This window comes from Apteryx rowi, unplaced genomic scaffold (assembly GCF_003343035.1).
Source record: "Apteryx rowi isolate R43461 unplaced genomic scaffold, aptRow1 scaffold_186, whole genome shotgun sequence".
Lineage (NCBI taxonomy): Eukaryota > Metazoa > Chordata > Aves > Apterygiformes > Apterygidae > Apteryx > Apteryx rowi.
The window spans coordinates 812,312-836,495 of NW_020448152.1; the positions used below are offsets into that span (position 1 = coordinate 812,312).

General features: G+C 36.3%; 1 protein-coding gene across 10 annotated transcripts in view; it reads right to left on the reverse strand.

Annotated features, from left to right (window-relative positions):
* The window catches only part of PARN (poly(A)-specific ribonuclease), a 63,550-nt gene extending 39,470 nt beyond the window's left edge, over positions 1 to 24,080 (reverse strand). For 4 of the 10 annotated variants that reach the window (XM_026061806.1, XM_026061803.1, XM_026061811.1 and 1 more), the window contains exons 1-17: positions 22,908 to 22,987; positions 22,155 to 22,222; positions 21,978 to 22,059; positions 20,077 to 20,137; positions 19,046 to 19,211; positions 18,672 to 18,737; positions 17,842 to 17,880; positions 16,892 to 16,969; positions 15,900 to 15,942; positions 15,155 to 15,235; positions 13,510 to 13,566; positions 12,363 to 12,440; positions 11,148 to 11,191; positions 10,616 to 10,658; positions 8,849 to 8,924; positions 6,546 to 6,656; positions 6,395 to 6,464 (exon numbers count right to left, since the gene is read on the reverse strand). In XM_026061806.1, coding sequence (XP_025917591.1) covers positions 6,395 to 6,464; positions 6,546 to 6,656; positions 8,849 to 8,924; positions 10,616 to 10,658; positions 11,148 to 11,191; positions 12,363 to 12,440; positions 13,510 to 13,566; positions 15,155 to 15,235; positions 15,900 to 15,942; positions 16,892 to 16,969; positions 17,842 to 17,880; positions 18,672 to 18,737; positions 19,046 to 19,211; positions 20,077 to 20,137; positions 21,978 to 22,059; positions 22,155 to 22,216 — 1,157 coding nt within the window. In that variant the 5' untranslated portion in view covers positions 22,217 to 22,222; positions 22,908 to 22,987. The other 6 variants (XM_026061813.1, XM_026061812.1, XM_026061809.1 and 3 more) reach the window with 5 other exon arrangements.
* Between the last annotated feature and the right edge of the window lie 104 nt (positions 24,081 to 24,184).

The window sequence follows — 24,184 nt, forward strand, 5'->3', positions numbered from 1 at the left end:
TTCTGAGCACTGCTTCATGCTTTAGACAATGAATCTTCAGTTCCTAAAACTGTGTAAGCCACCATGACATTTTAGCAGTGATCAAACAGGCCAACAGTCTTTCACCCTTTAACATGTAATTACATTCTCCAAACATTTAAGAAATACTTATCAAGTAAGATAAGCTCATGTTCAGCTTATAGAATTATTCCCCCCCCAGAATAAAATTACAAGTAGCCTAAAATCCTGTCACAGGTGTACGCATGCAACGTATCACGGTCACTGGAAAGCTTAAAAACACTTTTTCTCTTTTGTTTTAAACAAAAGACTTTGGAAAACGGACACATAAGCCAGAGGGTGAACCGTCACCTATTATCATCAGGACAAATACAGGATAATGTGCACTGTGTCCTTCAGTACTGCAGAACTTCAAGAGATCAATAAGCATCAGAAGCATTAGAATCAATTAGCTTTAGAAACGTTAGCAATTCCAACATGGCTGAGTGATGACTAAGTTATTTTTACAAAGGAGTCAGTGTTTCTTCTTACATTTAGCCTTAGGTGCCATATTCATATACCCTTGGCTTCATTGTAGCCTAAGCAGGACAGGGATGACAGCTTGACAACCAAGCTAGCTTCAGAACACAGTTCCGCAAGAGACCAGAGATAAATGTCATTACTCTGACATCTCCCAGAGGCCCAGGATAAGAAAATACAATACTCACAGGACAACATGCGCTATGGCTCAAAATAAAATAAAACAAAAAAGGAAAAGGAAGAGAGAGATGGACAGAGGGACACATACACATACAGCAATAAGTTGGGCTTCACTTCAGGCTGTATAAAAATACTAAACTCTGTTTATGATTTGTGCTAATGTCTTTCTCTGAAATAATGCCAATGTCACTATTAGTAGGCGCCACCGCATTCACAGAATGACACAATAGCTGGGGTTGGAAAGGACCTCTGGAGATCCTCTTGTCCAACCCCCTGCTCAAGCAAGATCACCTCGAGAGCAGGTTGCCCAGGACCATGTCCAGTCGGGTTTGAATATCTCCAAGGATGGAGCTCCACTACTTCTCGGGCAACCTGCTCCAGTGTTCAGCCACCCTCACAGCAAAGTCATGTTTTCTTGTGTTCAAGTAGAATTTCCTGTGTTTCATTTTGTGTCCATTGCCTCTCATCCTGTCACTGCGCACCACTGAGAAGAGTCTGGCCCCATCCTCTTGACACCCCCACCCTCCCCATCAGATATTTATGCACACTGCTAAGATCCCCCGAGCCTTCTCTTCTTCAGGCTGAACACTTCCAGCTCAGCTCTCTCAGCCTGTCCTCACGTGAGAGATGCTCCAACCCCTTAATCATCTTTCTGGCCCTTTGCTGGACTCACTCCAGTAGCTCCATGTCTTTCTTGTACTGGGACTAGATGCAGCACTCCAGACGTGGCCTCACCAGGGCTGAGTAGAGGGGAAGAAAGGATCACCTCCCTCGACCTGCTGGCAACACTCTTCCTAAGGCAGCCCAGGATATTGTTGGCCACCTTTGCCATGAGCATTGCTGACTCCTGTACTGCTTTGGTACTCCTCAAGTGTAGAGGTTAAGCATAGCATACAGTATTTCAGTTAGTCAATAAAATCAACTTAGTCCTCACTGCATGCAGGTTGTCCACCGCCATACAGGACAGCAAAAAGTTAAAGAAAAGCAAGTTCTGTTCATGCTTAGCTTTACGAAGAAAGAGCTTTCATAGAATTGTCAGAACTAGCTACTTTAAAAAGTACTCAGCTAACTAGTTTATTCTCCTAGATAGCAGTTTTGATAAAACCAATTATTACAGATGAAGTTTACTAAATCACAGGAAAAAATTCTGAGTAAAATACTAGTAAAACTGCCCTCCCCAAGGTTTATCATGTTTAGGAAAGCTAATACTGTGACTGATGGCAAGAACAGACTTGTGCCAAAAACTGCATTAATCAAGATCAGGGGTTTTTTTTAATCCTCCAAAGCACAAGTCCTACATTTATTTGTTCGGTCAAAGAAACAGCACTTACACACACATACACACTCTAAAGAGGTAGTATAAGCACTGATTTTAATATTAAATCCATTTAAAGTATGTTACAGCAGTGACTTCATCTTTTAGCACTAACTTATAGCACATAGATTTTGAACACAGAGCTGCAGCATCCGTAATTGTGGCTGCCAGATTCCTCATCGATTTGCAGAAAATTTAAACTAATAAGGCCGTTCTGTATGACAACACAGTCCCTACTTCATATTGAATTAACTAGATTCATACAATTGTGGTTGTGAGGTTGCTTTTCATTACATTAATCCATACTCACTTAAAAAAAGCTATACTGACCAAGCTCCGTATTTCCTATGCTGCAATGTACTTCCTACACTGTTTAGGGGCTACAGCTAGACTACACAGTCAGTGGACAAAGACATCTATTTCTCCGCATATGACAACGTCTTAAGAACTTTGAGGCTTTTTGAGATAGACTCCTGAAAGATTATTGGTTTTGTGGCAACTCAAGTAAAATATGGAGAATGAGGCTATGACCATGCCACTTCACAACAATACATGAGTAGACTCAAGTAGTTAAGATCACTGCTCTGCACTGTGATAGAAAAAAAGTTTTCATGGCTGTGTGATGACCTGGGTAGAGAAACTGATGCAACTCAAAAAAGAAAAAGTGATCTTTTCAAAAGCAGAACATCCCACCAATCCAGCTCAATAACTAGCACAGACATGTGCCTGAAAGCACAAGGACTGCAATTGTTTAATTCTACACCGCGGTTGAAAAGCTATTTGTCAAACTGCAGAAAAGCATATTAACATTCTTCTGGAATAATTTTGCCAAGAAAATTAAATTCAGATAGAAAAAAAAAAACAGAGAGAAATTAAATAATTTGCAATACATGCTAGGGAACCTAGATCCCTGGTGAGACATTCTTCACAAATGTATCACAAACCAAGCTATTTGCACATACTTCAAACTTTGGTTCTGATATTCTTTATATGAAAAATGTATTTCCAAGTTAATTTTTACTTCTATAGAGCATCATGTTATTCAGCTCAATCTAACAGGGTGTTTTTCCTTCCCCCCTTTCTCCCCTGATACACCAAAATTAAAAGAAGTTATCATTAAAAGTTACAGGGGGTGTTTTGAGGGATGGGGAGCAGAAGAGGAGAAAAGATGCTGCTTTAAACAAATAGGTCAAAAAGAACTTAGAGTCAAAGCTCCAAAGCATGTAATGTGATGTAACATCCGAATTGTAAGCATTAGATAGGTAGCTTTAGATATTAAAATAGAAGTGCCTTCATCTCAAATTGAGTGTTCATCAAGATTAGAGGGATTATTCACAACAGGTAACTTTAAAAGAATGCATACATAAAATGAAGCTTAAAAATTAAGGAAATGCATTCCTCTGGAATTTGTGGCTTACTGAGTTGTTTACCATATAACTTATTGTATTATGCCTAGAAGAGCCAAACAACCCTAAGGCAAAGTCTGGTTTTAATCAGTTCCACTCTAACAAGAATCTGACATTAAAGATTTTACCTATGTTCCTTGTTAACCTATGAAGGATATGCTGGCCACCACTGTTGAATGGCAAGCCAGGAAGTTCCATCACTGTACTGACATAATTAAAAAGGTCAGTCAAACAAACAAACAAAAAAAACCAGGCAAACAATCCCCCCCTCCTGTGAATGCTAAGTTTGTAAAAATCAAAGCTTGAATTTTCAGTTTTAAATTTACTCCCACTATTAACATTAGTAAAAGCTCTATTTGAACAGAAAATATTTCCAAAAATCCTGTTAGTTATGCCAATTGTTTTTAATTATAGCCACTAAGCTCTATTTAAATATTAACATACAGTATTCAGAGATCTTGAAATTAAGCCTTTATAAGCAACCCAAGGAATCATAAAGAACTGTTCTGTTTTAAAGAACATGTTTAAAACTTTACCTTGATTAGAGTTGAAACTGAGAATGTTGCTTCTAAATAATTGCCTTAAAGTAGAGAAACTACTCTGTTCAGCTCCTTTCAGGAATAACTTTTGTGACAGATAATGTAACTTTCATTTGTTCAGCTTACTGTTTGCATGTTGGAGTTTGTGTTTTGCTTGAAGAACATGACTACAGCACAAAGGAAAAGGTTTCCTTGTTCTGACTGCTGCCCACAGGATCAGGTGGAACTTCTGGAGGAAGGAGGAAGATAGGTTTTTTTCTCCCCAGGAGAAAGGAGGATGCTCAGCTAGGGGAAGCTTCTAGAGCACAAACTAGAGAAAACAGAGTAGCAGGAAGCTTGCTGGCAGCCCAGAGCATACCTGCAACAAAGCCCCGGAAGCAACATATTTTCTAGGGGCGGATAACCGTGAGAACTGCACAGCCCTGGATGCTACTTACAGTTGCTAAAAAGCAAGTGCTGGAAATAGAGATCTGGTCTCCAAGGATGTAACTGAACAGAGCAGAAGACTTGTTCATTTAAATATCTGACTCTTATAATTAATTTTTTTTAATTATTATTATTTAATAAATGGAGTAGTCTTATTCTGGTTTGTTACTTTGTATTCTAGCAAAAGCTAGCTTTACAAAATAGAAGCCGTGGCCTGCTCACTGGAAGGACAAGGCGAGACAGTCATCTCCAAGCTCTCACTGAGGTCAGGTGACAGATTCTAACTAGAATCTGGCAAAGCTTCCAACATCATGTCAAAGTAACACACAACATGCCTTCCAGGTTCCCATGATTTAAAAATAATATATAGCTTTTCTATAACAAGAACCTACCAGTTCTGAATAGCCACACAATGGATAAACATTTTTTCATGTAAACAGTAGTTTTCATTCCTTGCTAAACAACCTCTCCTCCCAAAACACTCCCCCCCCCTCCCCAAACACACACGTTCAGCTATTTTCCCTACTATTTATTGTTAACTTTCCCTTTTGTTACGCAGTGTTAATTCTGAAGCCAAAAAAACAGCAGTTTTACCCACAGGGCTCATGTCCACAACCAACTTCCTCTTAAAGACTTTGAAATGCCACTGTTAGAGGATCGTTACATTTAGAGTGCCCAACTTAATTGACTTGAAAAGCTTAAATTTAACCTATTACTGTAACAGCTCTAGAAGTCTCAGTTTGTACTTGTTGCAGATATCCATCTCTGGAAAGAACGCAAAGCATTTTAGGTAATGATTGAAAAAAATAAATATATTTAATTCCCTCAAATAACATCTACTAGTTGGCACATATTTGCTGGTGTTACAGAAATCAACCTGTGACAAATCCCATCTTAAAATGAAATTATGCTGATCAATTCTATCACCACCTTTTGTTTAACTGAGCATTCACATTCAAATGAAGTGGTCCATAAAGGTCTGTGTTGAATCTGAGAAATGTACGTACGATTTATGATGTCTGCTAGAACACAGGAAGTTACTGTCTCAAACATCTCAGTGTCAAGAGAAGCAACTAACTGATAACAGTATAGTTATTTAGCTTCTAGACCAAAGAAAACTGAAGGTCACAGACCGTGATTATTCTTTCATTTGCACGGGCCATCTGAAGCTACAATAACCATTTTTCTCCAACTCCTTTGTGATAGGACAGGATTTGAATGGATTTAACTTTTCCAGAATTGAAACAAAAAATAAGAATAAAGCACTAGCAATTTTTTTTTTTTTTTCATTTCAACTCTTTTCACTTTACATGACAGGTTATACTATCTTTAGAAGCTTCCTAAGACAAATTTACAGGCTAAATACACAAAGAATCAAAACTGTGCATGAAGACTTCTAGATTTCTCAAGTCTTGCTTCAATCTGTTGAAATATTTGCATGAACATCTAATTCAAAAACAAAATCATAGCATCATCTTACAAACTAAGTATGCGTGTTTGCTATGTCTTCTTAAAAATCTGTTTCCTGATACTGTTAACGGCTTTGTGTTGCTTGGACTGATACTACACTACAGATATTTTAGTTCTTCTAGACTACCGAAGTGTGTTCAGTTTTAACTCTCACCTGTTTCTGACAGGGCCCTACAACACAAGGAACACCTGACCAGTTTTTCCTCTTCAGTTCTACACTACTCCAAGCTTACTCAAGAAATATTTTCTAAATTGCAAACATGTTCTTGACACTGACATGGCCACAGCCATTAAAGAAATTTAGGTTCCAAATGTCCTTTTACAGGTTAGCAGAAGGTAAGCCATTGCCTTCATGAGAAAAGGTATTATTTGCTTTCCAAATTCTGGCCTTTTTGCAGCATTACCAGCATGAACCAGAAAGCCAACCAAAAACCAAAGTGTCAAGAAAAATGCCATTAGCCATTGATTCTACAACCAGAGTTAGGTATTCTGAGCATTATGTTTCCATATTTTAGCAGGTTTTAAATACAGCAATTACTTACTTGTTAAAAAAAGGTTCAATGAGTTTTGATCTAGCAGACACGTGATTTTTCGGAGGACTGAGGAATGAACCTGATAAAGAAGAAATTTAGCATGTAATATGCAGTTACTGATAGCATTAAGAAATAGATTTGAAAAAGACTATATAGATACCTAGAAAATTAGCCATGGAGATGAAGCACAGTCCAGTAATGTAAGCATCGTAACCTGCTTCATGAAGTTGTTCAGAAGCTGTATCATAACTTGGAAACCCTTCCGCACTTTCTGAGAAGAAAAAAATACTTTATAAACACATATTACAGAAGTTAAAGGCAGCCCTCTATGTTTACCCATATATGTTAGAGCATAACACATCATTTGGTAAGTTTACATAATTTTAAGTAGTTCTGAACCAAACATTTTACTTTTTATAGGAATAGGTTAATAGGATAGAACTCCTTCCTATTAAAAAACATATTAATCTGCTATATAGCACTTCACTCCCACAGACCTCTAGCTACTACGGAATATTAATACTAACACAGCAAGAACAGGATTTTCCATGCAGCCTATTTTCTCCTGACTGTCTTGCACTTAAAAAAACAGACATTCAGGCTCTACTGTCGATCTGCTTGCTAAGCATCCAACTGACCTGTGGCCAGATTTTTCAAGCTATTTAAATAATGAGAAAAGTGATTAAAGGTGTCTTTATTGACAACTTAGGTGTCCATATTCAGTGTTTGTGTGAAGACTTTAAGTAGTATTCCTTGGATCACCTCTGAAAGTGGAAACCTTAATAGGCACCTGTCTGAAGAGAAGTGTTTGAGACCATGTAAATCTCAATAACTGAGGAGAGTTTGCATATCACACTTTTTTTTTTTTTTAAATTATTTAACTTTTTGGCCACTCCGAACATCAAATTTATTTCGCCTCTGCAGCTAATTTATAAACCTCTAGAAAGCTCGCTCATTTTCCTCTAGAAATGATGTTGAGAATAGGATTGGAAGGAGAAAAGTAACTGCTTTAAAAGCTAGTTGGGTGACCCTTATATATTAAGGTACACTTTAGCTCCATTTAATTTATTGCATTCTACTATAGCAAAAGAAACTAATACAGCTATGAAACATTCCCAGGATTTTAAATAGTGATACAGAAGTATTAGCATAACTTACACAATAGAAATGGGTAAATATATATTCTTGTCATATTTGTAAAAATAAACTTAAATCAAAAACATCAGGCATTTTTCTGAGTCCCTGTAGTATTTATTTTTTAAATAAATAAATAAATAATTCCTAAGACTTCATTAAGCCATGCAAGTTGAGCTTAAAAGGACAATTCTTAGTGTTTAATTTCATCTACTTCTTTCACAGATGCATATCCACATGCAAAAGCAAGCACAAATGAACAGTTAGCAGAAGTATTCCAGTATTTTTAAAGATGTTTTGCCTTAGATGTTCTGAAGTACATTAACATCTCATATTAAGTGTTAACACTTCTGAGTTGTTAACTTTCATAGTCATATTTTGCTCAAGATGACGATCAAAAAAAAATTTTTTTGATAAAAATATTTTATCACCAACAAAAAAGATTACCTGACAGATACCAAATTATGTTACATTTTGAGAAGAAGCTAGTAGAGATACACCATTAAAAGGTCAGCATGAATTACTGTACACCCTGGATGTGCAGTATTACTTAGGTCTAGGCACCTGCTCACTGCCTGAGAGGACTGTAGAAGTCAAATTTGATTATCCATCTTATTTCCCCTCCTCTTATGACAGCTTAGGTGCATCTGCTTTGCATATTCAGCAATATATAAAAAAAAAGTAACACTCATCTTGTTTTTGATTAAGCATGCAGACTCCCCCCTTCCAATATATTCTACTGTTCAACATTACCCTCCCCTTTTCAAATCAGCAGCTCAAGAAATAAATTCCAGAACCTCAATACAAACTTGCCCTTTGATTAAACATCCTTTCATTCACCTCAAAACAAAGTAAGCTGTAAAGGACCTTAACTGTTTTCTAGGACTCACATGACCAGTCACTACCATGCAAGTTTTCTTGGTTTTGTTTCTAAAAGCACCTATTTGAGTATCCTGGCTTTGATCTGAAGGACATTAAGAAACAAATCTTCCAACCAAGAATAGTTTTAAAAGTTTCAAGTTACTCTCCAAAATCCAAGCTAAAGAAAAAAAATGCCGCCATTAGATGACAGAACCATTGTTCTCTGAAATACTTCCATTATTCTATCACTTTATCCAAAATAAAATACAAAGATTCCTACTGACTAATAATTCGGGATACAACTTCACTATATGCATATTGCCCAAGCTCATGTTTAAAGCCCATTTCATCAAAATACTAATATTAACAAGGAAATTTACATTTCAGGCCCACAACAGTCAAAACATTTTCTTCCCTCTGAAAAAGGAAAAATATGTTAGAACAAAGACCATTTTTATGTATCCTTACCAACTTTAGGAGGGCTGAATGGAACCTCTTTTAAACGCTTTTCCAGTTCTGCAAGGGATGTGTTATTAATGATCTCCTGCAAGGAAGGACAGCATTAACTGCCAGTGCCAAGCATATTTTCCCTGGAAACTGAAATCAAACAAGATAAAATGGGTATTTACTGCTGCCACCTTGTGTCCTCTAAGGATTTATGCATAACCCCATTTCAAACTAATACACCAGAGAAGTCCATCAAGATAAGTTTAAAAAGTCAGCTTGCCTTGCCTACAATATAACATTTATGAGTCACAAGCACTTAGTAATACTTCTCAGAATTCTTGACAGAAGATTATGCCAAGGATCTGGATTTATTTGGATCTGGTTCCATACATGGTGTATGTGGCAGGGGAAAATGCAGCACAAACAGCAAAGCAAAACATCGTAAATATTGATCATAATGTCTGGAGGCATTTGAGATGAGAACTGACAAGTGCTTGCTGCCTGAGCTAACAGTTTGTGCTATAAGCATTGTTAACAGTTTTTGAAATGTAAATACTCCTGACAAAGTAATACAAAGACAGTGAAAGAAGTCTGACAATCTGAAAGCTGGGGCATTTCAGCAAATTCTAGACTTCAGCTTAGTTGAATTGTGTTACTGAATGTATATAAAAAGCCATAACAAGATAGATTATTAGTTTCTTCAAATTAAGCCTAGCCTAACTTTGTGAATATTCACTGTCAATTAGTCAATGGAAAAATGTGCAGAATTAACAGCAAGAGAAAACCCAAAATCTAGTACAGTCTGTTAAACAAAGTTGTCTGACATTTTTGAAAACCAATTTTCACTTTGATTCCAAAGACACTTGTTTACAGCTACTGTCATCAAGCCTATGGCCTCAAACTATATCAAGAACTCAATACAGTGAACAAGCTCAACCGATGCATCATTTTGGCATTCCAAAGTCCCATTTGGTAACAACAGCCTAAAACCTGAGCATCTATGTAAAAATTACAAATTTCAACATAACTTTACCAAATATAAAGCTTGTGATGGATTATTAGTTTCCGGAATACAAAGGCCTCTGTATTACCACAGTAGTATTCAAGACAAACCTGAAAATATCTAAGTAACTTTTAATAAGATTTTCAGTTATGTGATGCCCTAAAGTCAGAGAGGTATGCAGAAGGACAGAAGCTTTTGTTACAAGAACTCACTCATTCCTGAGGCGCACAGGAAAGCAAGAGAGAATAATCACTTATCTCAGTGCTTATTCTTTGGAAGATAAAACTCATTCTGAAAGAATTTAGAGAAACCTGTAATTTTTTTTCTTCTGCAGACTACCCACTGAACAGCAAGGCACAATAGAACCTAATGATGTTTGAGGATCAATTTTTCTAGACAAATCTAAAATCAGAAATTCACAATATTCTACAGCTTTGGATAAGTAAACAGCTTCCAGGACCTATTTATTGCAACCCCACGAGTCACATTTTAAATAGCAAAAATTGAACATAATTTGGAATTCAAAGCTGCCGAATTACCTTCAAACTGGAACAACTACAAATCAACTGTATTTTACATTTGTAAGAGATTATATCCTAAAAATTTTTTGAAGTTTAGATACGAAAGGGATAAGTTTTTATTTTATTTTTTTAAATGAAAACAAAGCATCAACCATACAGAAGACATTCTGTTAGCCATTCTCCTCTATCAAAAGCATCATCTGTGTTTCAATACACACTTAAGGTAAATTTTCACTGTCAAATCATTCTATAATTTTAATTTACCTTAAAAGGTTGTGTACTTGCCATCAGTTTAGTATCCAATAGCCTAAAAACAAAGAGTTAAACAAGCTGAAATGGAAGAATGTCCATTTTGCCAAATCCAAAAAATGTTTTGGTGTATTAGCTGTGAAACAGCCATTTCACCCTACTGAAACATTACTCTCACATCCTACAGCAGCCAAAGCACTCCTCAGCTTTGTCCAGCATGAAGAGGGCAACAAGTAAGCAACAGTAAGAGAAGCAAACAATAAGTAGCAAATAAATCTTGTCCCAAATATAGTGCAGATTCCAAACCCAAAATATCATGCCAAAAGCAAGTGGGTAGCAGAGCAGTATCTTTTGCCAAGATGTGGAACAATAGCACTGCTCTTCTGGAAAGAGATGTTACAGAATATTTTTTAAGCTAAGTTTATCTAACTTGTACCAAATATTACTTCCAGTCACAGCTAGGTTAAGTTGAATAACAGCTAGGACAAACAATATCAGCTTGATAAAACACTACTGAAGAAGTTGCAAGTTTAAACTAAAAACTTACCTGGGAAATACGCATGATGTCACTTCTTTGAACTCACTTAGGTCCTAAATTAACATTAAATCAGACTATAAATTCCAGTTATCTACCATCCCGAGACTGATAAACAATTAACAATAGCTACTACTACCCAAACAGCTTTTAGAATTGAGCGACTGAATTCTCACTTCATAAGAGATGTACTCAGTCAGAATGACTATAAATACCACCTGCAATTTTACCAAACTATAGATTAGTTCTAATTTGTCTGTGATTCGCAAGAGAAATGTTCTATCAACGCCAATATCCAATCTTATTATATATTCTATACTACCTCCAACACCAGCTACATAACAGTTATGTCTTAAGTGTCTGAAGACATATTTCCAGCATTTAATAGGTCAGTGGAATATAAGCAGTCACTCAAGGTGGACAGGTTCTACTCAAGGTGGATCAAAACTTATGGGTTTAGATCTTTAATGTTTCAAAAGTGTAGGTACAATTGCCAACTACTTATGTTCCAACACAGTCCAAACAGGTCCCAAACTATGTTTTCCCCATCTCATAATCAGGTCTTTCCCATAATACCCATAAGCCCTTGATGTTTACAAGTAATATATGCACCATGCAGCCGATCTCTCCAACCAGACCTTTGTCTTCCTCGGACACTGTCCTCACTGCCAATAGATTGCTTAGTCTAACAATTGAAACCTCTTAAAGTAATGATGTTGTTCTTCCCTTCCAGTTATTCTGATATTCCCCCATTGCACCCAATGAACATCACCATAAATTTCTGCTATTAGATTTCTTATCATTCTATTAAATTTTACTGTATTATATGAAAAAACAAAACAAACAACTCCCCCCCCCCTTTCCCACTTTGTAAGCCACAGGAGGGACAAAAATACCACACAATGCTAAAGCTCTAAACCAATATCTTAACAAAAACAGTAGTCTGATTTACCTCATTATCTAAGCAGTTTCTGAAGGACTAACAGACGTGACCAAAAAGCACAATTCAATTCCAACATTTAATTTGAACATTTTCAAAATGTAAAGGAGAAGACGTCAATCCAACTGAGCTTTCTACATGCAGATTTAAAATAAGGCACTGGCCCAGAAGTCCCAAACATTAATAGACCATGGTATGCTTCCATTCACAGGAAAGTTTAGAGATTAGACTGAAGGCAAATACGTTACTAGAGACATTTATGGCATCATCTGAACACTGATACTTACATCAGGTAGGGGACAGTAGAACTGGTGTATAGTATGCATAACATCCAGTAGCATATTGTGTCCAATAACAAGTTTGCCCTGTGAAAAGTAGGTTAAATGTTAATTACATCTCCAATTGTGGCCTCAGCACAGGCAATATGTGAAAAGCACCTGGGGAACAAACTGAGTCATATCTCCCCACTTGCTCTCCACCTGCCCCACAGCCTCCTTCAGTCTTTCAGGGCAGCCACCCCTGCTCTCTCCTTTAATCTCTCCCAACTGCTTATCACCACCTCCAGCAGCAGCTTGAAACTATGAAAAGCAGGAGATACATTAGAACAGCTACTTACAACTTTGTTTCCAAACATAATCTATTTAAGATTAAAGTCAAGTGATCTGACAATACACTACCTTTTAATTTACAACTTGTATAGTGAATCACAATTTATTCTTTAGGGGCTTCAGGGGCTTGACACTGCCTCTCACAGTGGAGAACCTTTCATGCCAGATGTTGTAAATTCAAGTTCCTTTTTGCAAAGTGCTTGGAAGTTCTTAAATGTTAACTTTGTTTCATCTGACACGACAACTTTTTCTGCTTCCCTGCACCCTCCACTTGCCAGAGAAAACATTATGCATCCATATTTTTTTCTAAACAGCAGGCTGTCTCACCAAAATAATCAGACTGAGTTCAACTCATGAGGGGGAAGGAGAGGGGACATATGTCAAACCATAGCCTATTTTAAGTGCATAAATAGAAGAGACTCAGATGACCTCCTGTGATTAAGACTTTAACTGCCAAAAAACAACAAAAAAACAAACAAATCAAAAAAAACCCCACAATCTTTTCAGGACAGAGAAAATACCCTAAGCTTAAGTTACTCAACAGAATCTTGTTAATTGACATTAGAAATTTGTATTGTTGACTCTTACAGATAATGAGGTAGTACATGTCATTAGTTTATGGGCTTACTTAGCCTTACATACTCTACCACCATAAACCACGAAGCAACATCAACTTGAAAAAACAAACAAGAAAACCCCTCTTTAATCTGTATTTCATTTCATCTTGCAAAAAGCAAGAGCAAAAGAGCTTACTGTAGGAATTTTTTTCCTTACAACTAAAGGTATATTAAAAAAAAAACAAAAAACAAAAAACACGTTAACTCACAGAATTAGCAATGGCATGAACAACTCTGGAAAATCCTACTGCATCATTCAGTTCTTCCTGCAATCAAAGTTTCTGGCATTAGTGAAATATAAATACAAATACTGTCAGAACTGTGTCTGAGAACTGGCAGACATACTAAAAATGTAATGTTAATCCAAGTTTGGCTCAAACTGTTTCTCAGACATAATAACCAAGAACAGACCATAGAGGAAACATCAGTATTTGGAAGACACACAAGGTCAAAGCAGGACACTGCTGACAGAACTCCAGCTCTATACACAGCTCTAGTTCAGTGTAAAGTAGGACAAGTCACATCTCCAATAGTGCTCAGTAGCTATTAGACTGCAAACCGCCCAAGATATTAAAATTAAGTTAGGTATTTTCAGCCATTATTTGTTACAAATACTGTTACAAGACACAAAAGGTTCTATACTGATTGTATTTTTGCGGTAACACTGAGGTTGAAGAAGAAATACTCTTCACTATTCATACAAACAAAAATATATATAATACATATATATAAACAAAAATATAGTATTGCAGGTTACACATTTTAAGATGACCCAGAATGCATTTTGAGGGATCTGACTACAGTATCTATCTCAGTCTGACTTAAACAATTTTTTGTAACAGAGTTTTCTGTTTTAAGTCTAGGGAAGTAATTTCTGCCTTACATTATACGTTTGTCTTTTTTCTACCAGCAGTAAAGTCTAATAAAAACATTCATTGTCATCTTTGTTCAGCTGTTAGCGCCACTAGCCTGAGTGACTAACACGCCTATAGAGACTGCTTCGGAAAATCCACTGTAGCAATAAGTTGTTTCTAACTTGCCTTTGGCAAGAAGAGAGATAATTTTATTTATGGTCAGTATTACATAGCTCTTTCCCTCTTAAAGCAGCATTCTGCAGGCAAACAGTTTATTTGCTCCATCCAGGTTGAATTCCTCTTTAAACATATATTTACAAATAGCTTGACCACAAATTCCCTGATTTAAGTCTTATGACTTCTTGCAATTCATCTCAGACTCAGTGAACAAAAATAAGTTCCATCAGCAATACTGAGAGTGCCTGAATACCTCACATGATCTTGCAGTCAACTTGCTACTACAGTAGTTGTGTGCAGCATGTTTCTATTAAGTTGGATGACTTATAATTATACAGTATATTTTAACCGAGACAACTATCAGCAAGCAAGCTTCATAATAGAAGTACTACTCCAAGGACAGATTGTGAATCCAAATAGTGCGAAAACTTTCTCAAGAAAGTTTGCAAAATTTTTTTGTCATAGCTATTGTTATATATAAACAGCAGTAATACGTGCAGTTGACTGTTTCCTACTACTAGGCCCTGCTTTTCTGACACAGCAGATTCATATAAGGAAGCATCACTGCTCCTGGATATTAGTTAAGTATTCTACAATTACTCATTCTTTAAAGGTCCGTAGAGTATCTTGTAACTCTCTTTTTGCTACATTGCAGAGCCTAAGTTATCTAAGTAGAATTTGGAGGATCACTTTCAGTCACAGCCAAAGCAAGAGGGAAGCATTACTAAGCCCTATCACACACCATGTTGCATAGCTGATTAAACTCACTGATTCTCCCCCTTCCCCTTAAATTAATGAAAAGGAACTTTCTGCAAATATTTACCTGTTCTTTTGCTTGTTTTTGCTGTTCTCTTCTTTTTCTTTCTTCTTCATTTACCTTACTAATGACAATATATCTCTCCTTCTAAAATCAAAAACATATAGGTTATGCAAGGAATGACTGACAAGATCATATTTAAGCCAACTGCAAGTTTCTGCAAGTTTAGACTGTATAGAAAAATCAAATCTTAACTGCAATACATATAGCTTAGGAGCAGTTACTTGGCAACACAACTCTTTCTATTATAAGTACAACATTATCACCCACTCCCAAAAGCCTGTTTTACAAAGCTGTATTAAGTATATCCACTGAGCTTAACTTTTACTACATCCACCTTTTACTTCTGAAGAAAACATTCCTTATAACTAGTGAATTTGTAGTATTTTTTGAAGTACAGATTCACACTGGAAAGCGAGGATACAGCATGCAATGCCACTACTGTTGTCTTAAGATCAAGACTTAACTTTTCATCAATACTGAATGTCAGATCCACTACATTTTAAAATATCCTTTGGTTTCCAATCTTGTTTTTAAATAATGTTAAGCCGCACAAACACATATTTATACTTCATATGTTAGAGTCAGAGCTAATGATTAGAAACAAATTCATTGTATTTTATTTAAAGTGTTTAGCATTTTTCATAACAAAGCTCAAGATAAACCTAGAAATTAGGGGCGTTGTTAAAACTGAGCAATGCAGTTTCCCTTAAACAGAACAAATGTCATAGGCAGTAAGTTGGCTATTTACCTTGTCTGATTCCAGAGTTTCAACATGGATACCTTTTGGATATCTACATCAAAACAAATGAAAAGTAAATATAAATAGTTATTAATTTGGGATTTATCATATTGAAGCCACAGAACTGATTGGGCAATGTTATGTTTCAAGATTATTATAAAACTTAAGTGCAAAAGAACTATTAAAAGTGACTCTTAATTTAAAATATTGGAAAATTTGACTAGTTAATTTCTTCCTTATATATTTAAAACATTTTAATGGTTACTAGTGTTAAAATGTATTTGTTAATGTAATTTCCCATCCTACTACTGCTGTGGAACCCATAAATTCTTATTTTAGTAATATTAAGTAAACATCAACTAGATATTTCATCACAGTTTAGAAGCTGCTTTTGAGGAACCCAAAAGCAAACAGTGGTGAACAACTGAAAGCTCTCATTTACTTGCAGCCACAAACTAACTTCTTTGACTGCTCCATACCTTTAACATGTCATTTATTCCAGGATTTATAAGTTACCTTGAATTTCCCGCTAACAGTAAGCTCTAATAGGAAATATTAATGCAAATGCTGTTACCATCGCAACTCAGTTGCATCACTCTACCACATCCATGTCTAACTACCAAAATACTGCCATATGCAGAGCCACAAAGCATGAACTGTTGGCAAGGTTAGAGGAGAATATCATCTTTCACTGCTTAACAAGTAGCTGTTACTCACATATTCCCAATATAATAAACTAGACACAATTATATAACCAACCCACAACTAGCATGTTTGTTTAGTCCCTCTGGCTTCTACTAGAACCGCAGAATTGTGTCCTCTCGGACCTAGTTTCCCCACACGATTTTGAGTCTAGACCTCATTTTCACAGATCTTGGATAACTACTAAAAATGCATCAAAACACTGTTTCACAACAAAACTCTTCAGTAGAGATAAAGTGACATGAGGAGACTCCAAAACTATATCACTCTCTCTTCAAGAAACAAGGGCAACCAATAACCTCATTGTTCCTGCTTTAATTATCTCCAGGCTACTTTCACAACTCTCCTTTCTCACACCAATATACAGCACCACAGCTCTATGTTCAAAAAAGAAAAGAAAAAAAAAATCCAATTCACAAACACATTCTTCTACCCACCAGGAAAAGACATGAGAACAAACATGAGACAAGCATAATACTGTATGTGCTACCAGAAGCTACAGATATTTTATTAATGTGTTTTAAAAAAAAAAGAAAAAAGTAATATTCTTGAGAACAATTCTGTTCTTTTCATGTTAGTTACCAAGTCCACTTCTTTAAATTCGTCTGTGTAGAGAGGAACTTTATTTTATTCACTTTCAGTTTAAGTAACAAAGTGCCCAGATACTGTTGCAACACTGAATTAAATATATTGTATACCAGTGCAGTTAGAACACTGAAAATCTCATCTCTACTGCCCTATTCAAACAGCCTTTCTGTTTCTCCTAAGGCCTTAAGAGATCTATTTAGGCAGAGGAAACATTAAATAAGCCAAAAAAGGAGAAGAGAATGGCTACTATAAATAGGACTTCAGGTCATCAGAAATGCTTAAACTTGGTACCTAACAGAAAATATATAATATAGAACCAGTTTTTGAAGTCCCACAATCTATACAAGAACATGCAGTTATTGTTTACCAAAAACTGGTCATGTTGCATTTATTACATAATCACTCAAGACATATATTGTGCTGTTCAGTTTACAGATTTTAGATAGGAATGATAAAATAAACACTGAGTTTTAAAATATGCAAATGAATCATCACAGATCAGTATAGTGCAATTTATCTTCACAACATTGTAAAACACTCTTCTTTTAAGGAAAAAAAATCTAAATGAATCACCTCTGAGGTTAACAGATCAGCTCTTACCCAGATTTTCTTATCAGAAATACTAAAAAGATACAGTAAGGAAGTATTATCAGTAACTTACTTCCAGCTCAAGGTCTGATAAATTAATTTCCTCTGAAATCTAAAAGCAAAAGACAATTGTGTTAGTAACATTTCTTACATAAGTGTTTCAAAGCAACAGTAGTCAGTTAAAGTCTGCTTCACGCTCGTTTGTGGACAGATTTTTTTTTAAGTGCAAGTCACTGCTACCACAACCTACAGGTTTGAAAGGTATTTTCTGAAGTCCAGATGCCAAGTTGTAAAGGAGTTTACATCATTTTGTACAGTTATTCACATAACATTCTTCTGATAAAGCAAATATTCTGTCTCTTCTATGATTAGTGAATACAGATACAGTGATGTTAGCCTATCCCCAGCTTCACAGTTTTCTAGTATTTCTAAGCCTTTCATTTTTATTTTATTTTTTTAACTACTTTCCAAACACCTGGACTCCAAAGCAAAATAGACTTTGAAGGGAGACCCATTAAAAACAGTTTTAACACATAGTGTCAACAAAGAATAATGTGACAGCTGATAGCTCAAGAGATTTAAGCAAAATTATTACAAAATGCATCTCCAAGGCTTATAGAGCTCTTCTGTAACAGCAAATGTTGGCTTATGTATGCAAGACACTTCTTGGCTATACTTAAGTATGTTGACTCTGCATGCAGAAATTAGGGCTCTTAAAGAGGGTATGACACCCAAATAAATCATTGGGTTTTCTCATATTTCAGAGATTAGTCAAACATAGTTTTTGCTAGTGTTAACTCAAGTAGAAATATTTATTCTTCTTCCTTCTCCCTTGTCGTTCCCATAATTCCCTAGGACCAAAAAATTGATTTTTTTAAAGGACATGCAATTTTAGAAACTGACCCTGTACATGGTTCCAGTTCCAAACTTTCATTTTCTTCATTCTTTAAGAAGTCTTCTATTTGTTCCCTGAAAAAAACAGATTAAATAGGTGACTTTTTGCTCCTATAGCTACCATTATCTTTTTACAGAAATATTTACTGTTGTCTAAAAAAAGACAAGGGAACTACTAATTAAAACAGACAAACAACAATTCCACAACAAATGACTCTGCTATAGAATTTCTTCACTACATTTTCAAATTAGTTTTTCCTTTCCATGAATGTTTTATCACAGGTAAGTAGTTTGAGACTAAAGTATGTAAAAAGTTATGATTGACTTGTAATGTCACCATAAGCATAATAAACCTTCATTTTATACCAAATAATTTTACTTACACTACTTTATCAATGAATTTTTTCTGATCCTCAGGAATGGTCACAGGACATTTTGTGGCATTAGGAGAAATATATGATAGAGATCCTGCACCATTGGCCTGAGAACGCTTTTCATCATACTGCTCCCTTAGCTGTCTTTCTTCTTCCTGATTTAAATATGGAATTCCTAAAACAAACATTTAAAATATCATCATCAAAAACAAGTTAGTGATATATGATTCAGCAAAGCCTGACTACTAACCAAACATTTGCCAGTGCTACAGTCCTGAAGGCTGAAAACGCATCCCTCTTTTTCAGCCACCTCTTTTAGATCTCATTCTTCATCTGTAGGTGTAGTGGCTTTCTTTTAGCATATGCCAGTTAGCTGGTACCTTTGAACTCTTCAGAACTACAATGCCTCATCTGTGTAGTGCACCAGCCCGAGAACTCTAGAGCTGTAGATCATGATCACAATAATATTTAGCACTTCTCTTCCTTGATACCTGCAATACTTTCACAGAATCACAGAATGGTTGAGGTTGGAAGGGACCTCTGGAGATCATCTAGTCCAATCCCCCTGCTCAAGCAGGGTCGCCTAGAGCACGTTGCACAGGATTGCATCCAGGCGGGTTTTGAATATCTCCAGAGAAGGAGACTCCACAACCTCTCTGGGCAACCTGTTCCAGTGCTCTGTCACCCTCACAGTGAAGATAATAGACTGCAGCTGCACCCATTACAATGCACTGAAACCTCTAAGATGCTTATGTATGTATGCCTTACTACTACTCCATTACCTGCTACATAGCTTGTTTCTCTTCTCTATCTGTGTTTAATCACCTGAGGAAAATAAACAACCAGGCACTTACTAAATAGAATTCTACCAAATAGAATTCCTATATCAGGAATTTTCAGAAAGGTAATACTTATAACCACAGTCGTTGAATCACATAATAATAATTCTAAGAAATATTACGTGGAAAAAAAATATCATGAATAGATGCCTTTCTTTTCCCAGAAAGTGAAGGAAGAAAGATGCTATCATAAAAACTCACCATTGCGAAAAACTTTATTAAAATCAAATCCTTGGTTTGCTAAAAAGTCTATACTTGAACTCTGTAACAAAAGAAAATAGCTTTATGATTTGCAAGAGTATCAGTAGAATACAAAGATTAATTAAGTTATTTTCTTTGCTTTTAAGAAATTATACTAAGTTCAAGGTCAAGAGCAACTAAGTTTGTGATCCTAAAAAAAGTCACAGCAAGTTTACCTTATGCTATTTTTGTTAGTTATTTTCAGCTTTCATAAAGTATCTCAAACCCTAACTATGTCTCTCCAAGTTATTTTGACACATGCTTATCCTTAAATGATTTGGAGCTTTCAGATGTATGCACAAACACAAAATACATCAATAACAAAAAAACTTGTGAAAATATACAAGTTCCAACTTTAAGTAGTTATTATGTGAATTATTAATTGGCTTTTTTTTAAGTCAAGAGAACCACTCTTTAAAGCTGTATTTTTTATTCATAAGTAAGACTAAGTTTTAATGACTCAAAAATAACCATGCATACTGTAGGTTTAGCAATGAGATACTTAGTTTCTTCATTGCCCTGGATACTATACAACATAGTCTAAAGTCACAGTCAGTCCAAAATTTTATCTTGCACAACTTAGTGCATTAAAATCTAGAATAGTTATCCACAACTTCTTTTTAAACGACTAGTTAGGAAATACTTTTATTAAAGTTTAAAAATCAAACCAAACATCCCAGTCTAGAAGACAGATAAAAGACTACTCAAAAATAAACCTGTCTGAGAACAGAACTTTGCTAGATGAAGGCAGAAAACATGGCACAGATAAAAGATAAGAAAAACTCCAGAAAAAGAAAACAACAGCAGAATTACTCTTCTGGACTAGCTGTAGGTTTGAAAATGTATACAAGAAAAATGCCATTCAGGAGGAATAGGGAAATTTCGTTTGTTTGCTTTGATCAACAGAAGAAGTTTCACTATACGACAACCTCATCTCTCTCAATCAAAACAACCTAAGGGACTATACTTATTTGTCTAGCCATTCAAATCAAATAGATAATAAAGACACATAAATTTAATCCAAGCACTGGGATCAGCATAGGCCTTTTTATATTACATCTTTTATTGTAATCTTCTCTTTAAATACATACATAGCTTTCTGAGGGGAAAGAAGCAGATATACCAGATAATAATCTCTGATGCCCTCTCGAGCTATATCAAGCTGCAGTAGAAAGCTTCCATAATTCAGTTATTTGCAAACTTTAAGTAGACTAGACAGGCATATAGCAATTTTCTAGTTTTTCTCTAGTTTATCTCAAATTGTAACTTTTGCTTTAGATGTCTTAACATTTTTTTTATTTATACAGGAACAATGGATACTGTAAAGAGAGAAAGATAAAAAAATGAGCTGTATGGAAAGAGGAAACTGAAGAGAAAGCAAAACATGGTTCAGGAAAACAAATCCAAGATCAGAAAAATTTTGGCAACAGCCTGGGAAGCAGTGTAAATGAGATAAGCAGTTGGGAATAAAGGATCAAACAGAAGAAGCAGTGAAACAGGAAGTCATACAAGGAAAAAAAAATACAGAGAATCATCTTGCCAGGTTTGGAACATTATCTCCAGTTACAGAAACCATGGTGACCAAAATTTAATGTGTACCAGGATTTAAAAGCTGAAGTCAAAGATACTCACTTTTAAGTTCATTTTTAGGGATTGTTCTAGGAGTAATCTTAACTGATGCTTATATTTCTTCTTTCAGAAAACAAAACAATCCCCAGAAACATTAGGCGTATCTGCCTTTTAAGCTGTTAAAAGAACCAACCCGTTCTCACTCTACATGTATAGTGTTCCTGAAAACTTTTCCGAAAAGTCTTCTACAAGCATACCTTAATGGAGCAAAATCAAACTTTTTTTCTACTAACCTGACAGACAAACTTGACATCTGGTGAACTTCTGTTAAAGGGTTTTGGAAAAATATAGAAATTAAATGACTTCATTATATACCTGTGAAAAAGATGAGTTGCATGTCAATACAGTTTTTTAATATTACCTTGGAAATTACTCAATTAAGAACACAAGGAATAAAGAGAATAACATACTTTTCTTCTGCATGGTCATATTTAAAAGTGCAAAGGCCAAACTGAAAGAGCAAAAAATCCATGGAATGCTGGAAAGGAAAGGAAAATTTTGCATGAGAATAAAAATCTTCCACATTTAAAGATAGCTGAGGTGTACCCAGAAAGAATATGATTGCTGTTGGTTTCAAAGCTAACCAAATCTGGATCTTCTTAAGCAATGTTGATTTTATCAGTAATTTTGAAGTAAATACACCAGAGCTTTTCATCTAGTTTTCATCCCCATGTAACCCCATCTTCCTGTTCCCTAAGAAGATTCACAGTTCCCATTTTCATTCCCTAAACACACAGTAACTGAAGGAAGATTCATCTCTCTCCACCTCTTGCTCACACATAAGGAAGGGACACTGCATCTAAAGCAACTAAGTCCTCCTTCTCAGTGTTCATTTGTGCCCCCTGAAGTGCAGAAGCAGGCTGTGAGGGACGCTGTCTGTATAAGAGCTTTCAAATACGTCTAATAATATATTTAATAGTCCTCTAATTCACACAGCTAACAGCAATAGGAGTGTTAGTACCGTCACTAAGCACTTCATCATTACATCCTCTAGTATTTCACAAACAAGCATCATGGTTTCACTAAAAGACCTGATCATTGCTGAGGGCCAAATAGTCCTTTTAAATGCAAAGAACAGATAGGATTATTCAATTCTATCGAGGGCAGGGAGAAATCAGGTGGCTACAGTTTATACAAAATTATAGCCAATATAAACATTTTACCTTTTTAAGTTTCTGATACCTTTCTTCTGGTGTGTCAAAGCCATTGGTTAATGCACTAACAGAAGGCCCATCGCTGATCCCTGAAAAAGTAGGATGGATTTTGCTTTTGGTAAGCTTTTCAAAGTTAGCCACAGCAAAGAAAGCAACAATTGTAATTTAAGAAAAAATATTTTCATTTAAAATACATGTTAAGAGTATTCCAGTTGAGAAAGATTTTCTAATCTATAGCAGCACACATCTTCAAAATAAAAGCCACCTGATTTTCTTTTAGCTTGGTGAAATAACAGAGTGTTCTAGCAGTAAAGCTCCGCTGCAAAAGTCTTATTCCTATTCTACATGACACTAACATAGAAGCATCTTCTACCAGTAACATGATATTGATGGATCTTTACAACACAACACTAGATCAGAGTCACGATAAGAATGGACAGAGGGCTGTCCATAGCTTTACCACATGACCTAGTCACCTTCAACAACGTATAACACCAACTATATTTCCATCTGCACCATATTTAAACAAAGCCTTATTTTGTTCACGTTTGTGTTGCATGGTTGACCGAACTCCATTTTTCCAAAGCTGAAATACTTATTAAGGCATTTTTTATGCATATATCCTCCAGGCTTTATGAATGTATTAATTCATACTGCAGTCTTTCCCTGCCAGAATGCTTACAGGGCCTTTCTGCTCTACCCAAGCCTCTTGCTTTCGTGACATATACAAAAACTTCAGTTTTTCCTGAAGCCTTTGACAGGTGCAGTTAGGAATCAATTAACACATTCAAAAATTACTGTGGGGAAGGCACGTAAAGGGCATGCTCATGTATCTCGTCCTGCCAAAGGCCCTGCTACCGCACACGCAGCGGGTGGTTTAACTGTTTTCAGACAGCCTTCGCCTTAGCTGTTTCAAGGCTACGCTTAGACGCATCAGCGGCCCCGGGGACGGCAAGCAGGTATCGCCAACGCTCCGCGACCGCAACGCGGGCGCCGCCGTTACCTGAAAACTCCCCATCGATGGCCAGGAAGTCCGCTTCCTCAATAGCTTCGTATACTTTATTGAGGTTATCCTTAAAATCTGCGGGGAGAGGGGTAAAACACACCTGAGGCGGAAAACGACTTCGACACGCAGCCCCCCGCCGCCCCGCAGGCGGGCACGGCCGCCCCGGGGCCCCGTGAGGGGGGAGCCCGGGCTCGGGCCGGGGCCCGCTGAGGCGGAGGCCCGGGGCCGGCGGCCGCGGCGGCGGGGAGGTCCCTGAGGGAGGCGGGAGGCGCGGGGACGC